Source organism: Myotis myotis, unplaced genomic scaffold (genome assembly GCF_014108235.1).
Source record: "Myotis myotis isolate mMyoMyo1 unplaced genomic scaffold, mMyoMyo1.p scaffold_m19_p_10, whole genome shotgun sequence".
Lineage (NCBI taxonomy): Eukaryota > Metazoa > Chordata > Mammalia > Chiroptera > Vespertilionidae > Myotis > Myotis myotis.
The window spans coordinates 55685271-55703070 of NW_023416314.1; the positions used below are offsets into that span (position 1 = coordinate 55685271).

The 17800-nt window shown below is 40.3% G+C and overlaps 1 protein-coding gene across 2 annotated transcripts in view; it reads left to right on the forward strand.

Annotated features, from left to right (window-relative positions):
• Window positions 1-17800, forward strand: part of NELL1 (neural EGFL like 1) — a 706205-nt gene that overhangs the window by 137293 nt on the left and 551112 nt on the right. For both annotated transcript variants that reach the window (XM_036325664.1, XM_036325665.1), the window contains exons 6-7: window positions 13142-13214; window positions 14398-14480. In XM_036325664.1, the coding sequence (XP_036181557.1) occupies window positions 13142-13214; window positions 14398-14480 (156 nt within the window). The remainder of the gene's footprint in view (window positions 1-13141; window positions 13215-14397; window positions 14481-17800) is intronic.

Sequence of the window (17800 nt, forward strand, 5' to 3'; positions counted from 1 at the left end):
AGCTCACACTTATTTGCATTGATTGGATGATTTTCCTGGTCTGGCTGGCTATACAGCTATCTACTGGGCTCTTTCATGTGTCTGTAGTCAATTTACAGGTCAGCAGGTGGCAGGATGACCTAAGCCTCTTTTCAGGTCTAGTAGTAGTCTGGCTGTTGACTGGCTTCAGTTCTCTTGCAGATGGTCTGTCATCCTCTAGTGGTCTAGCTCAGGCTTATCCATATGGCAGTCTTGAGGTTTCAAGTACAAGAAGAGAGGATGCACTAATCCTCTTCAATGCTCTATTTGCTTGGTCACATTTGCTAATAATTTACTACCCAAAGCAAGTTCTATGGCCAAATGCAGTCAAGGAGTAAAGATATAGACTCCATCTCTTGAAGAACGATTTTGCAATATTGTTTTGCAAGGATATGGATGCAAGGAGGAGGAGAAGTGTTGACCATTTTAATTATGGAACCCAGATCTCAAATCCCCCAGCCCCAACAGTCCTGCAGATCTCCTTTCCTCAGTCAGAGGCTGTCCCTGTCCCAAGGGACACGGCTGGATGCCCTCTGGGCTCAGAGATCTGGCAAACTTTCCCGCCAAGATCCCTGGTTTTTACCTTTCCTGGGGAACTCTGCCCTTCCCGGCTGCAAACTGTCTCACCAGCTGAGTCTCCTTCGCCAGTTCGGGGTGGATGTTATTTGTTTCAGCTGCTCATTCTATTTGCTCAGGGACAAGCCTTGGGACACGTCTGCCTATTCCGCCGCCATCTTGTCTCTCCCAGTGTTGACCATTTTAATAATCTCAATCAAGATACATTGAAAGACAGCCATGCCGAGACATCTTAGTGAAATAGCAGAATCCCTAAGATACAGAGAATATCTTAAAAGTAGCCAGTGAGAAAAAGCAAAATTTCCGTAAAAGAGTAACAAAGATTGGATAGCTGTCTTTTAAAGAGTAAAAGCAGAAACCCAAATATAATAATAAGAGTTTTCAAAGTTTTGAAATAAAATAACTCCCAAATGTATTTGTATATATCCGGCTTAATTATTATTTGAGAATGAGTGTGAAATAAAGACCTTATAAACAAATAAAACTTTTAGTTTATGACCAATAGATCTTCATTAAAGAAGAAAGACATATAATGCAAGGAGAACTGGTGAATACATTGTTGAGAGCATACACAAACTGGAATAATCATTGTTGGATTAAATAATAGTCATTATTTAATCATCATCATAATAATGTCTAATTAAAAATAGGTGTATTTTGAAAATAAATATTAGACAATAATAATAGGGAATGATCTGATGTAAAGTGTTACAAGGCCTTGTTTTGGTCAGAAAAATTAGTACAGAAATTGATTAATTGTAGACTTTAAGTTTGCATATTAAAAATATAAATTAACACTGAAAAAACAGATAGTGTTTAACTTTCAAATTTAATTATGAGAGAATGAGAGGATTTCTTAAAAAATTCTGCCAACACAAATTAAGGCAAGAGGAGAGAAAGTGCTGTCTATAATACAGCAGATGTAATTCCATTTCATAATATTTATTATCAGATTTAAGTAATTTACACTCAGTGCTTAAAGTCAAAGTATTTTATTGGATTCATAAGACTCAAATTCTGATGTATATCTATAATAATAAAAGTGTAATATGCAAATCAACTGAAGGGCCAAACAGCAGAATGACCATCCCGATGACCACGTTATGACACCCACTGATGCCAGGCCAGCCAAGGCGGGTGCAATGCAATTGGTCGGGGGCTTATCCATTACCCCATGATCGCCCCAAAGAGGGAGGCCCAGGCCACCAACTGGCAGGCTGCAGTGGGTGGGTGGGGCCCCCCTCTGTGGGATGCGATTGATCGCGGGGTTCCCGGACTGTGAGAGGGCGCAGGCCGGGCTGAGGGACCCATCCCCTGAGTGCATGAATTTCATGCACCGGGCCTCTAGTTGTTTATATTGAAACAATTAAAAAATAAGGATTCATAAATGCTGAGAGTGAAGTGGAACAAAGGAGGAAAAAAATAGACCAAATCAAACATGAGAAAACTGTAGAATCTCAGGCAATATCAAACTTAAAAGCTGAAGAGTTGCTCACATAATGACAAATAATTCTGCAGGTGCATAAACCTAAAGCATAAGCTGAAAGTAGACATTGCAGTATTTCAGAAGACTGGGGAAGGATAGTCTTGCTTGTTTATTATTGGTCACTCTTTCTTATAAGCTTTCCTTTGATCATAACTGTTTCTATTTTATTCAGCACATGCTTACAATAGTACCAGGAACATAGTTGGCAGACAGTATACTCTTAAAATGAATGAATGTAATAGCTATGAATTTGTCTTCTTATTGCAAAGTGACAGAGATAGCTCTCAGAATGGTAATGCAGATGACATAGTAAGTTTGCAATATGCATTTTCTCCCTTTTTTCTTATGTGTTTACTGCTCCCTATGTGCTTAACACTATATTATAGAAATGATAGGTGCTTTTTTGGCCTTTTTAGGGATTTCTGTTTCAGTAGGAGTTTGTGATAAAAAGAGGGAGAACAGTTAGTGCTATTATTTATTCCAGCTTGATGAATTCATGATTCTTTGAAGAGGTAAGGAACCTTGTGCTTAAGAGCCCACATACCTGATAAAGACAGAAAGCACAAAGGATGTTCATAGACTTGACAATGATTTTGCTGTAGAGGTGGGTTGTAAGGGTGTGGAAGAGAGTACCAGCAATCATTGAATGAATGCTTTCCATGTTCTAGACCTTGTGTGGCCCTACATATATTGTCTCAGTTAATTACATTTCCCTTTCTGAAAATCCTAATGAAGTAGCTGTTATTATCCCAATTATATAATCTCTCTGTAGGACTCAGAGAGATTAAGCTATTTGCCAGTCTAAGTGATGGAAGTGGGATTTAAGTTTAGGCCTTTTTTATTTCAGTCTTTGCTCATTCATCCAAACTTTCATTTAATAATTTTATTCAATAAACGTGTTTTTTTTGTTTTTGTTTTTTTAGGATCTTGCTTACTATGTGCTAGTCACTGTGTTAGATGGTGGTGACATTTCACGTAACTCCAGCATGTTCATGGTGGAGGCAGACCCTATTGTCTTTTTCAAGGGCTTTGGCTCAAAGGAATAGGTCAGTGATGGCAAACCTATGACACACGTGTCAGAGGTGACTCGCGAACTCATTTTTTTGGTTGATTTTTCTTTGTTAAATGGCACTTAAATATATAAAATAAATATCAAAAATATAAATCTTTGTTTTACTATGGTTGCAAATATCAAAAAATTTCTATATGTGACACGGCACCAGAGTTAAGTTAGGGTTTTTCAAAATGCTGGCACGCCGAGCTCAAAAGGTTCGCCATCACTGGAATAGGTGGTCCCAGGGAGAAGCATCAGAAGGGATGGTGTTTCCACACTGTCTGTCCCCCTAGGGAGCAATGTGAATCTCTTTGCTCCCCAATAGGAGTAGCCTAATCTAATGGCTTTTTAGAAGGGAACCTTTCAAAATTCCTCTTCCCCTTAGAGTCCTGTATGTCCGGCAGTGCTCTGGCCATCTTTTGGTGAGCTGAGATGGCTAGGCTTGGGAAAAATATGTCAGTGTCTCATTACAGAAATTATCTCGATCAATTTAATGCCCCTGTAAAAGAGGCAGCCCTGCTCCGGTGAGTCAGCACATCTTCTTGCTTTTAATATTTATCTTGTAGAAGCTGCCTCCTGGGTCCAACCACTCCTGCTTCATTGCTCCAAAAAAAAAAAAATGCTTATTATGTGTTTTCAGGTTAAAATAGCATTATTCCCTGCTTTAAATATTAACACTTTGCTTCATAGGCAAAGTCAAAGCAAAAACTCCTCACTTGTCAACCCTAATTCCTAGGCCCTGGTAGGTCCTTATGGATCACACAGTAAAAGTGCTGCTGATTGCTCTGGCCATTTTGGCTCAGTGGTTAGAGCATTAGCCCAGGGACCGAAAGGTTGCAGGTTCGATTCCCCCTCAAGGACACATACCTCAGTTGCAGGCTTGATCCCTGACCCTAGTCAGGGCACATGTGAGAGGCAACCAATCCATGTGTTTCTCTCACATCAATGTTTCTCTCTCTCTGTGTGTCTCTCCCTCTCCCTTTCACTCTCTAAAAAATCAATGGAAAAATATCCTAGGACGAGGATTAACAACAACAAGAACAAAACTGCAGCTGATTGAAAAGCACAGGATGGTGCCTGGCACGTAAGGCATAAGGCTGCTAGCATTAGGTCATTTTTATCAGAGACTCAGAACATAAGCTGGGGATTTTTTTTTTTCCACTTCAAAAAAGCATCCATTTGAGAACATAGCGGGCTCTTAGTGCTGGGCTTATCTGAATCTTGTCGCAGATTTCCATTATCGGGATGGTTGATTACCACTCAGTTTCTCTTTGATCATTCTGAGCTGATGAGGCTGTGAGTTCCAGAGGGTAAAGAAATAAAGAACAAGTGTAGATGAATTGCAGTGAGTTCAGGATGCTTCGGTGGGTTTGGTCTTCTGGGAGCTTCTAAATAGTTAAAATAGCTGAGATCTCAGGATTTTACAAGGCAAAGCCTTTCCCAGAGCCTAGGCACTCTTCTCCGTGTCTCCCTCGATTTCTCTATCTGTTGGGTGAACTTGTGTCTGAAACCTTTCCCTTACCTGGACATCACCATCTCCTTAACAGCTCAGCTGTCACTGGGAAGTAAAATGGATGACTTTTTTTTTTAATGCTACAGCTGTTGTTTTTTACCTCAGCTGGTTCTCATGATTCCGCAGATGGTAAACATATGTTTAGAGGCACCTAGAAAAAGCAGCTCTGCCGGATTCCTCCCATCGCTAATTCTCGTTTTTCCTTTCATGCAGAAAGTCCAAGGCGCAGAGCTGGCGAATCTTATACATTTGTAGATTAATATTTCTGTGCATTAAGACTCTGGAAACAGCAGGGCAGCTAATGATATGCTAATGAGTTGACAGTGTTTATTGATCATCATGAAAGTCGACAAATGTCTTTCTTGGCTTTTGTGCAAGCTGGAATATTTTATTAACTGTCTTCAGGGCAGAAATACGTAATTGGTTGCATTTTGAAAATCCTCCTTGTGAGTTTCCTGGAGTCTTACTTTTCATTAGCCTGTTGCCAAAGCGTGGGCCCTTGCCAGTTTATAAACAGAACATGTCTTCATCCCTATATTTACATGCCCTGCAGGAACTCTCCCCACCCCTTTTCCTTTTGCCTTTCAAAGCAATTTGTTGCAGTGTTTTAGCATACAAAAAAAATACAACCGTTTTCTTCAGTGTAAACAGAGATCTGCAGGGAAATAAGAGCCTTAAAAAAGAATTAGCATGTTTGGTGGTAAAGCTACTTTTATTTGTATCAGAAAGCTCTGAGTCTTAGATGGACTTGCTTAATCTTAGTTATTCCATACATAAAAGGGTAATAATAGCATACTTTTTCTAATCTTTTTAAATTGCATCTTCCTGTATTTCTTACTGTGAAATGAGAAATGTTCTTGGAACAATGGAAATAATTGGGCATTAGTTCTCCAAACAAAAAACCCATGTAGAACCTATCTGGCGCAAATTTATCTTTCAGCTCCTGGTGAGCTGAGTGCGGGAGGAAGAAGGTGGCAACAGGTGGATGTAACAAAGGGGGAAGCATCCATTTGTCTCCTTCCCATCAGTATTAATAGTAAAAGTTTATTTATTTGGGCTTTGCATCTTAGGGATTTATTTAGCTACTCAGATTGGCTGAGTTTTAGCATTGCACTAATAATGAGGAGATGGATGATTTAGCAAATTAATAGATTAAATAAGATGGCGGCGGGTGGGGGAGTGTTAAGCTACTTAAAAAGACCTCTGTTTCCCAGTACTGATGGACTGTTTTAGTGAACTGTTAGCATCTAATGCATATAATTCATCATGGACAGTGAGTAGTATCTATCAATTAAGACAATTAAGATAGGACCTTATTTTGATAATAGGACCTTATTATAGCAACATCTGGTTAGCTCCTGTAGCTCTAAAACTTTCTCAAATGATACATTATTACTTACACATGTTATATAGTGGCCCAGCACTGGTGTTGGAGTTAGGAAACCTATAGTTTAAGGCCAAGGATTAAGGTGGCCTTTAGGAAAGCTACTTAAAGTATTAATGTGCTAGGTTTTTCATAGGTCACATGACCAGGTGATCAGGCCATAGATCAGGCCTCACATCTGTGGTCCTCATCGGGGGTATAACAAGATCACCTTAGAAGCTTTTGCAAAATATGGTGACTGTCTTTCCTCAACCTCCCCTAAAATTCTGATGTGTATCTCTAGTTTACATATCAGACTAATAGCCATGAAAATTATATTGTTCAATATTGTATAATTCATAGTTTTCAGGAGTTTGATGCCTCTAAGGTATTTATTGTGCTTTCTGTATGTTACAATAGGACCTGCAGGGGATACTGAGATGAAAATATATGATATTTGCCTTCATGGTGTTGATAGTTTAGTAATTCTGTGGGTTGCCATTCAGTTTCAAATCAGGAAGATTTTACCCAGTGGATATATTGGATTTAGATGCTGTTTTCACCACTGTGAACTTTTAATGAGTGAACCCTCTTGCACCCAAAGAAACAAATGATTGACAGTAAAGCGGGGTTTTTTCAAAGTGACCTTTCATCTGAGTCATTGGGGACAGCCTTAAAATTGGAGATTCCAGTCCGGCTGTCATGGCTCAATGGTTGAGCATCCACCTATAAACCAGGAGATCATGGCTCTATTCGCAATCAGGGCATATGCCCAGATTGTAGGCTGGATCCCCAGTGCGGGACATGCAGGAGACAGCTGATCAATTATTCTAATTACTGATGTTTCTATCTCTTTCTCCATCTCCCTTCCTCTCTAAAATCAATAAAAACATATATTAAAAAAATAAAAATGGAGATTCCTGAAAACCACAGTCCAGTTTTGGAATACTTCTATTACTCCAAAAAATTCTCCATGACTGTTACAGTCAATCCCCATTCCCCTCTCCAGCCCTCAGTAAACAATGATCTGCTTTCTATATCGAGTTATATCTTTTTTCAAGACATTTTCTATAGTAAATGGAATCATACAATACGTAGTCTAATGTGTCTCTTTTCCTTAGCATAACAGTTTTAAAATTTTTTCACATATGCATCAGAGCCCTTTGTTCCCTTTCTAAAATGGATGAATTAATAGTATGTAACGTAGATGTTAATAAAGTTATGAAACATTTTTAAAAATGGAGATTCTGAACCACGGCATCCAGGGATCCTCTCAAGCAGCGCGACTGCGTGGACTCAGACAAGCCCTGCTCCTCCTCATGGAAAGGTCAGATTTCACCTAAAGGTGCGGTTTGCAATCCAGGTTGGAGAGAGGAACACGCGCGGGGGAACTCTGCGCCCCACAAAGTCTGCGGCCGCGGGGGCCAGCGTGATCCGTGAATGTGGAAGAGGTCCCGCAGGGCTGCTGGCAGAAGGGAACTCTAAAAATAAGCCCATAGCTGGACTGGGTGCAAAAAGGCAGCCTCGGATTTTGCCAGTGTGCCGGCTGCTTAGTGCCAGGGGAGAGAGGACATGCGGAAGAGACTGTGCACAGAGCTGGACGGTGGAGGGTTGCCAGTTCATGCACCTTCTCAGGCTTTTTTTCATTTTTTCTCTCTCCCCCTTAAATCTTTGTGTTTGATTATTAAACCCAATACATAGGATCACCCAATTGGGGTCACTCACAGAGACTGCAGGGGAAAGTTGTTTTTGTGGAATCTGGGAATCAGAGCGGGGAGTAATGATCAAAGAACCAGTTCTGGGGCAGTCAACTCTCCCAAAACCTAACTCCTGGCTAGAGAGGACTTATAGCCTTGGAGGTCAATCCAGAAACACTGCCACCCAGGGGCTGAACCACAAACTGACACTTCTGTAAATACAAATAAAGGCAGTCTGGGAAACAAATACAGCCTGTTTCAAAATCAGGACTGTGGTTTACAACACGGAGGAACAGTGTATCGCAGGGAACTTCAACACTCTCCTGAATACCTGACAGGACTAAGGCGTGCCAAACAGAAGAGTAGCGGAATTGAAGGACCTTCACTACAGCACATTTTTTTTTTCACCTTTTACTCAAGAAACTGATTTTTTTTTTTCTTTTTTCATCACCTGATTTTACCTTTTTAATTACTACATTTTTATTTTTAACCAGTATTATTACTACTACCATTTTACCTTTTTTTATAGTGTCATTTTATTTTCTCTTTATTTTATTTTGGGATTAGTGTTCTACATTCTATTTTTATCTTTCCTTTAGCATCATTTTACTCTACCTCAACTTTACCTTTACGCCAAAACTCTCTTCCTCACTTTTCCCTTTTGTTGTCCTGTTTCTCTTACCCTATTCCTGCTTTAGATTTTCCCTATTCCTTCTTTTTACCCCCTATTAAATTTTCACCCTACTTATATATCTAATTTCCAATCCCCTGCTCTAAATCCATATACACCTCTCTCTTCTCTTTCTTCACTATCCAAATTTTTCTTTCTCTCTGTCGTTTTGTTGTTGTTTGCTTGATTGTTGAGTATATTGGGTTTTTTTTTAATGCTTGTTTGTGAGATTGTTCTTCTTTTTCTTTTTCTGTTGGTTTTTTTCTCCCAGTTATTTTTTTGCTTCTGTGTTCCCTTGCCTCACTTGATATCAGTTGTTGTTTGTAGTTTGCATTCATCTCTAGGGATCTGTTGCTGGAATTTGTTGGGATTAGTGGCTGTTCTATTGGAGTTTTCTCCCCATATAAATAGTTTCTTCCCCTCTTCTATTTCATTCTCTTTCTCTTTTTTCTTTTTCTCTTCTTTCTTCCTTATCTCCTAATTCTCTTTGCTCTGGTGGTCACCTTTATTTGGGGTTATTAGTATAGTGAATAAATTTGTGTTCAGTGCCTTGTGTGTTGTGCCTTGTTGTGTTGTATTTTGTGCCTTTAAATCAGTGCAGCAGAGAGAGAACTACATAACCAAACACCTGGAGAAGAGAGATCATGGGGAGACAAAGAAACAGCCCACATATGAAAGAAAAACAGGCATCACCAGAAAAGGAAGTAAACGAAATGGAGGCAATGGAGGCAAGCAACATGTCAGAGAAAGAATTCAGAGAAATGGGCATAAGGTGGATGAAAAGTATGGAAGACAAATTCAACAATATGTATAAGAACCAAGAGGAAATGAAGAACCAAGAAGAAATGAAAAATGACATTACTGCTATAAAAAACTCAATAGAAAGCATCAACAGTAGACTAGAAGAAGCAGAGGACCGCATCAGTGAGCTAGAAGACAAGGTAGGAAAAAATACCCAAGCAGAGCAGCTTCTAGAAAAAAGAAATTAAAAAGCAAGAGGAGAGCCTAAGAGAACTTTGGGACAACACAAAATGAAACAACATCCGCATAATAGGTGTGCCAGAAGGAGAGGAAACTGAGCAAGGACTAGAAAACCTGTTTGAAAAAATAATGACAGAAAACTTCCCTGATATAGGGAAGAAAAAACTCACACAAATCCAAGAAGCTCACAGAGTCCCAAACAAAATGAACCCCAAAAGACTGACGCCAAGGCACATTATAATTAAATTGACAAAAACCAACGACAAAGCAAGAATCTTAAAAGTGGCCAGAGAGAGACAGAAAGTTACCTACAAAGGATTCCCCATCAGACTAGAGACTGATTTCTCAACAGAAACACATCAGGCAAGAAGAGAATGGAATGAAATATATAAAGTCATGCAAAGGAAGGGTCTGAATCCAAGAATACTGTACCCAGCAAGGCTATCAATCAAAATTGAGGGTGAAATCAGGAGCTTCACAGACAAAAAAGGACTACGGGAGTTTATTACCACCAAACCAGCAATGTAAAAATGGAGATTCCTGGACCTCCTCCTATCTCACTGAAACAGAATCTGGGAGTTGACCCAGGAATCAGAATGTTAAATACTCAAGGTGATTCTTAAGAAACTCAACTTTTGAGAAACATTGCTCTGATGAATGATATGAAATCAAGCTTAAGTCTGAATAAATGAGATCAAATGAGGTCAACTAATATACACTCAACCAGAGCTGCATTTAACACATTGTATGCAGGAAACGTATTTATACGTTTTACATTGACTGGTAGTAGAGCGCAGGACATGTATTAATACGTTTTTTATAGACTAGCGGTAGAATGCGGGTAACGTATAAATACGTTTATTTTTATACTTTTTTATTGCTCTAAAGGGATGCTAACATGCATATATACGAATTCCAAAGGACAAAATTTGGGTCTCTAACACATACAATGGTGAATTATGTATGTACTTCCAGATATAACGGTAATCAATCTATTCAACTGCAAAAATGGCCCGCGCCACCTGTTAGCGCGTGATAAAAACTACCCGCAAACAATGTGTTAAGTGTAGATACATTTGAAGTTAAATAAGGAGAAATAATAGAAATTCTTCCTTTTGATCCCTTATTTCATTATTTTTTTTTGGAGAAATTGCAGTGCTTGAAGGCAAATTTTTATCTATAGAAATCCTCATAGATGATTTTTCTGGGAGAAATAAGGCTGATGGAGCTACTTTGTAGTTTTATACTGAATAAAATGCCCTTCTTGGGGGTCATTTTGTAAGGAAAACTACGTAGTTCACAAATGTCCCTTTTACTGACAAATGTCCATGCTCTGAATAGACCATATGGCAATTCAATGCAACGCCTTTGGGTTCTTCTTCTGGGGGAGGTGCTGGAATACGCGCACAGGTATGTCTTCACGTGCATACACACGTGCACTCGGACTTCTCTGGGTTACATTTGGTGTTTGCGCAATAGATTGCCACCCTTCTTTTAATCCAGTATGGAATTAGACCCAGTCAAATAAATTAACATTCCATCTTGATTTGTTTGGCAAGAACACATTTCCATGTAATTTGTGGGCTGACCCTCGTGACCTCCCCTTAGAAAAAAAACACCAAGTGCTTTGAGTTTTTGCATTAATGGGCACTGAGAAGCTGCCAGCCCTTATTTCTGTTTTTGTTCAAGTCAACATCATTGACCTTTACCTAATGACTGGTGCAACACACAAGCGCATGCCAGAGATTCATAGTGGAAAAAGAGAGAGGTGAGGAGGGAGGCAGATGGAAGAAAGGTGTGAGAGAGGCAATTTGTAATGTATAATGGAACAAAATCAGCAGTCACTTTTTAAAAAGCAAAAGTGCTGTTGTGTACTATATTATGTTGCTATAGAATGAGTGGGTGGAGTATCTTTTCCAAATGGGTTTTCCATTTGTTTTTGGAAAGGTCATTGATACCACCATATATGTATTTCAGGTTTCTGAGTGCCTTTCTGTGGCTGATAAAAATAAGAATGATTTAGGATCTTGCAACAAACAGATAATAGATGTACCTGATCTTTTCCTGGTCATGTGCTTTCACCATTTCCTCATCACCTCAGAAGACCAAACATCCTGGTCTGCCTGGGACTCTCTCGGGTTAGCACTGAAATCCCTAAGTCCTAGGAAAACCCACATAGTCAGTCATTCTAAATGCATTCGTATTCAACCTGATTAGACAGATGTTTTCTACTGTGACATTCAGTTTCCTACGACGGTCTGTTCTCTGGTGGAAATCTACAGCCTTTTGTGTCCTTGATTCCCTTTTTCATTTACCTTGAAAGGTAGCAAATGCACGGAGATCTATTTCAATTTGGTCACTTGTTTCATTGAGTGCTGGGAGGATCTTTAGCTGTTGCATAAGCATTTCTCCTTCCAGATGAAGTATCTAAAGCTCAGAGAAGATGGATCTTATTGTCTGAGTTCACCCATTTGACCAGACCCAGATCTAGAACTTGAACGCAGATCCTCTGGCTTCCAATCCCATGCTGCTCTCAAAGTTCTCAAATGTGCTTGAAAGATACCCTGTCCTCTTAAGGGAGTGAACTTACTTTGGCAAAACTGAGCAACTTCATACCAGAAAGAAGCGGATGCACTCAGATTACACTCCATTCATTGCTTCCTGGAATTCTCCTGCAGGAGATTCTGATTCCTGTTGAGGAACAGAGGCAGGGACTTCCTCCCCAAGGTGAGGCCTAGCTCCTCCTCATCGTCATAAGCACTGCATCATCCATGAAGAGGAAGAGGTCAATACTACATTTATCTCACTCTGAGGAAGAGGTCCTGTGATCCTGCTACTTCTATTAATATTTCCAATTAATATTTTATCCTGAAAGAATAAGCAGAAAACAGCATGTACTGATTATCATCTGCTGTTTAGAAGATGAGCACGTGCATGTTAAATGTTACTTCCTCTGAAAGACTTGCACACTATCTTACGCCTATATTTTATTTATAGATTGAGCTCAATATTCTGAATCAGCTTCCCCATTTACCATCTGTCCTGTAATATCTCTTCCATCAAATCAGTTAAAAAACAAAAAACACCCACTTAGAAACAGAATCTTGAAATTCAACATGCACACTCCAAAGCCAGGTCATTATTTTCATTGAGAGATAGCAGCCCCAATGAGTTTCTTAAATGAGGGCTGTACTTCCTGAATAAGTTACAGAATTAAAAGTCCACCTTTTTACTCACAGGGAGTTGTTGAGCCATTCTTAAGATTTACCAGCCAACACTCATGTCACTTAAGTAGCTGAGAGCAAAGACTGATCGGAAAATTTTCCCATGTCAAATTTATTTTTCCGTGACTAAACGAATCAATAGGAACATTTTAGTTTAATATGTTTCTATTATCTTTTTGCTCCCATGTTAAAAAAATCTGCAAATCATGAATATTTAATGATCCAGGATGATTAGGGCATTGAAGAGAATTTTTATGACCTCAGTGACTTTTCAGTCCCATAGTTAAAGAATATTTATTGATGGATCCTTAGTGCTCTGATGTCTTTTGTCTCAGCCAGTGGTTACTAACTGTAGCTTTCTCAAGATGAATGTACTTTTCGACATTCCTAGAAGAGGACAGTTTCGAGTAGTTCAATGTAGACTCAGGCCAACTCACCTTTTGAATGAGGCTCCCAGTCTTGTTTGAAAAGAACCTCCCGCGCAGAGAACACGTGTCAGGCCCACGTGAACTGCTGGGAACTGTATTATTGACCCCCAGCTTTCTCTTCTGTTGCCCAGGGGATCATCCAAGATGGGAAAATCATCTTTATGCCGAATGGGTACATAACGCAGTGTCCGAACCTGAATCGCAGTAAGTAGCAGTTTAAAGCATTTGTAAATTTGTAACATTTTTGTTGATAATATCAGAGAATCAGGTCAGGAAGGATACCTACACACGATGAGGTGGTAAGGTTAGTGGAAGAGGCCTTATCTCAGGGTACTAAATACTTCTCTGTCTTTGAAGTTCTAAAAAGCTTATGTATTATTTATAGAATTAAAACTTGAAGGTAAGAAAAATTACATTAGCAGTTTGGGTTCAGTAGTTTGGTACAGAACGATATCCTATATAATAAGAGAGGAATATGCTAATTAGCCGTTATGCCCTGGGGCGTAAGAACCAAGCATGTCATGACCAGATCATGGATCAGCAGGAGGGTGGGCCAGAGAGGTACAAGTGGGCTGTGGAGAGCTACAGGAGGGGGCAGGGCAGCAAGCTATGGGGGGGGGGGGAGGTGAAAGCGGAAGGGGGGCGGGGGGAGCTAAGGAGGGCGGGGCAGCAGGCAGAGAGCTACAGGAGGGCAGCAGTGACCTACTGGCACACAGAATCGTGTGCAGGGCTACTAGTGTTTAATATAATTATACATATTTTGAAAAGCTATTCTTTTTTGAATTGCTATTTCTTTCATCTAATTTTGATAGTTGCCAACCTTATTGCTATATTTTACATTTTTTTATTTAAAAACTTTTTAAAACTTGTAGTGACATTGACTATTTTGTATTAGTTTCAGGTGTACAGCATAGTGGTTAGACAATCATACTTTACAAAGTGTTCCCCCTGATATTTCCAGTACCCAACTGGCACCTCACATAGTTATTACAGTATTTTTGACTATGTTTCTTATGCTGTATTTTATTTTAAAACTATTCTTTAAACTGCTTGACCTGGATTTGAGTTTTCTTTTTCTTCTTCTATGATAATTTACATTTTCACAGTCACCTCTCAATAAAAACAAGGGTTTAATTTTAACTTAAAAATGTCATACTGCCTTTCTCTTCAGTGAGCAGTCTTTTTTCCCCCTGTTTCTTTCTGTTGGTTTATTAATAAAAGGGAGAAATCTAGACCTGAAATCCTCTGTGATTTTATGCCAGTTTCAAAGTAACACTTAAACAGAAAAGCAAAAAGCCTTCTACATAGCCAAACAACTACTGTTTTAAAAATGTTCTTTTTTATATTAGCGCTGTATCAACATTGGTGTTATCTTTTCTTTATTGAGCCTGCCCAACCTGTAGTGATTTCTTAAGCCTGGTGCAAGGAATAATGGATTTACAAGAGCTTTTGGCCAAGATGACTGCAAAAGTAGGTATCTAAATTTCACCTGTGATGTTTCACTTCTATCGCCATGCTGTCTGGAATGTAGAGTGATGTGCTTGAATGGAAACATTTTTAGCGTTGGCATCTGCAATACATTACTCGAAATAGCACTACCTATAGTGAACATAACTATTTCTGTCTTCAATACTATTAGGCTGAATCAAAATGTTTACTTGAAAAATGTTTGGAAGAAAGAGGCATGTGTATCACTGCTGATTCCCTGGGAGTGGAAAAGAATTTGCCCATTGGCTATTAAACTGGTGCCACTGTGAGATGATCTATGGTCAGAGCCGCGGTGGCTCATAAGCTAATGCATTTCAGATGTAAGAATAATTGCCAATAATCAGAAAGGGCAAAATAGCTATTGTTAGGAAGAGATGACTGTCGCAGCCAGGCCCTGTATCGCATTTGTAATGTATGATTCATTTCAGAACTGGCCCTGAGTTACACAGGGAGGGAGGCAAAGTTGCCTTTCAGCACCTTCAGTTTATAATTCTGCATCTTTTTCACTCTTCATCATCCTCTTAACAAGAATCATTGGAGGATCTGCTAGTTGCCAGGTGCTGTGTCAGGTACAAAGGAGACACAGGTGAGCAAGACAGGATCCTACCCCAGAGGTGTTCATATTGAGTGGCAGAGCCAAACATGTAAACAATTAGGGGCTTTCATATATATATTCATAAAGTTTAGATTCACAATGAAAAGCCCTGAGCTTTGTGGAAAAAGGCACCGGATAAATAGAAAATGTGGCTATGTTGTTATGATACCCATCAGTTGCGGACATGAGTTCCGGCCCAGGGCGAAGAAAGAATTAGATTGGGCCTCAGAGGCGGTAGACTCTGCGAAAGGAAGAATTTTAATAACAGTGGAAATGATACATTAATCTATTCTACCCGCGGCTACAACTGCTCCCTGCCATCAGCCGTGGCACCTGGAAAAAAATGGGTGGAGAGATGTTTTGGAGATAGGACTGTTTTTTGGACCCGTAGACTGTGCTGCTGAAGACAGTACGTTATTTCCAACGAGGTGTGTGGCCACGTCGCCTTTTGTCTGGGAACGGAGAGACAGAACACTTTTCTAAGAAACTGAGGCGGGGACTGGAGAGCCTGAAGCATTGTTTGCAGTTCACCGCTGAGTGCAGTGGAAATGGGAAATGCAGGCAATTATTTGCCTTCCCAGCTTGTGGCAGAGGGAGGCTTTTATTTTATATTATGTGGAGCAGCTTGATCTCAATACCATTAATTATACGTTAGCTCACTGCCCAACTTTTGGAACAAGAAACATGTCGCCTGGTCACCAGTGATTGTGGCTGCTCCCTCCCTCGCTCCAGGATGCCCTTTTCCTTCTCGGGCCTGCCTGTTCCGGGGGAATGGCAGTCTTCTCTTTCTTAGTCGTACATTATCTGGGAGTCACATGGCACTCGGTCCTCCGAGCAGTATTGTGTGAAACGAGCCTTTGTGAGGTAGAGATATTTAATTGTGGGCAGTGGCAAGCAGAAAATAATGTAATCCACCGTTTCACCCCCCAACTCCTTACACTTTGGAAGATTTATATGTCTGTTTCTTCCAAACCGTGAGTAGAATTATACTGAGAAAACTTGAGCGCTTCCATTTTCACTGCATAGTTTGGAATCTATGATAAGCAAGACCAGGAGTTGGCAAACTTTTGTTGTAAAGGGCCAGCTAGTGCATGGTTGGTTTTGCAGGCCAAGTGGCAAAGTTGAAGATATCATGTATATATTTGTTTTATTTAAAATTAGCCATTTTAAAAATAACCATTGAAAAATGGAAAAATTATTCTTAGTTCACAGACCATATAAAAATAAGTCGTGGTCCCAGCTGGGTCAGTGGTTGAATGTTGACCTATGAACCAGGAGGTCACCATTTGATTCCCGGTCAGGGCACATGCCGGGATTGCAGGCTCGATCCCCAGTGTGGGGCAAGCAGGAGGCAGCCACTCAATGATTCTCTCTCGTCATTGATGTTTCTCTCTCTCTCTCTCCACTTCTCCCTTGCTCTCTGAAATCAATAAAAATATATTAAAAAAAATAAGTTGTGGGACAGATTTGGGCCATGGCCTTAGTTTGTCAGCCCCACATCTAGAAGAAGCTAGAAGGCAATACTAGGCAATATTGGCTGAGTGTTTCCTATGTGTTATTTACAATGCTTCACCTTTTTATAGTCCCTGTCACTCTAAGCCTCACAACCATCCTGCGAGCCAGGCTTGATGTGTTAGCTCTCTTTCCCGATGAGAAGACTGAGTTCCAAGAAAGTCCTGTAACTTTTCCTCAGATAGTGGATGTCAGAGCTGGGATGCACACTCAGATTCTGAGAGCTGAATCATGATTGAGTTTACAGTTGGGGGAGAGAGGATTAGGAAGAGAGAGAAGAGATATGAGCAGGAGTGAGTGATGAAGAGAGGGAGGTGGATGCCACAGGCAGGAGAATGAAGGGATCAGTGAGAAGAGGAATGCGCAATAAAAAGACAGGACAAGAGGAATGCGTGCTCAGATGGTACCAGTTGGGAGTGAAGAGTGGGCATAGAGCTTCCAGCAGCTTTTAAAGGGGGAAGGTCAGGGCAAAAAAAAGGCCCCTTAACTCATTCTTTTTTGGCCGCTGCCACTTGTTTTCCTTGGAAATCTGTGGATTTTTTCCTAGTCTGAACCTGAGTCCTGCCACCACCTCATGGAGTCCTGCCACCAACCACCTCACGGGGCCACCTTATAGCCCGCCATTTCCTTAAGGGTTTTCAGATCACAGACACTGCTCAGAATCAAACTGTAAACACAGGGTAGACCAGGTGAATTCTCAAGGAATATACTTCCCTCTAGTCACTGTGCCAAAATCTGAACAGCAAGACCTTCTTTCTGTGCCTTTTGCAAGCCTTGTTTCCTTTTTGTTCAGTTTTGAACTGAGGTTGCAGCCCTTTGGGGCCAGGTCTTCATGGAGGAGTTTCCTTTCGAATGTCCCCTATTGAGCAGACCGTGTTTTCCAACTCCCCTGCACCCTGGGCAGCTATCAAGGTGGGAGCTCAAGGGTTCATTGGACTTTTTTGCAGCTGCAATTTTCCCATATATAAATTGTTAAAAAATCATTCTTGGTTTTATAAGGATTCAATGAGATAGGCAAGAGAGATTTGGAAGTCTAGTTTGCTGCATGGCACACTGTGAGCATTCAGTAAGCAATGACTGTTGTAAATAGGCAACTCTGGGGGGAAAATGGTCCCTAAGAAAACGTACACCTTCCCCAGTGGCTTATATCACACAGCCTAGCAGAGGCAGTGAATTGATGTCAGAGCTCTGGTCT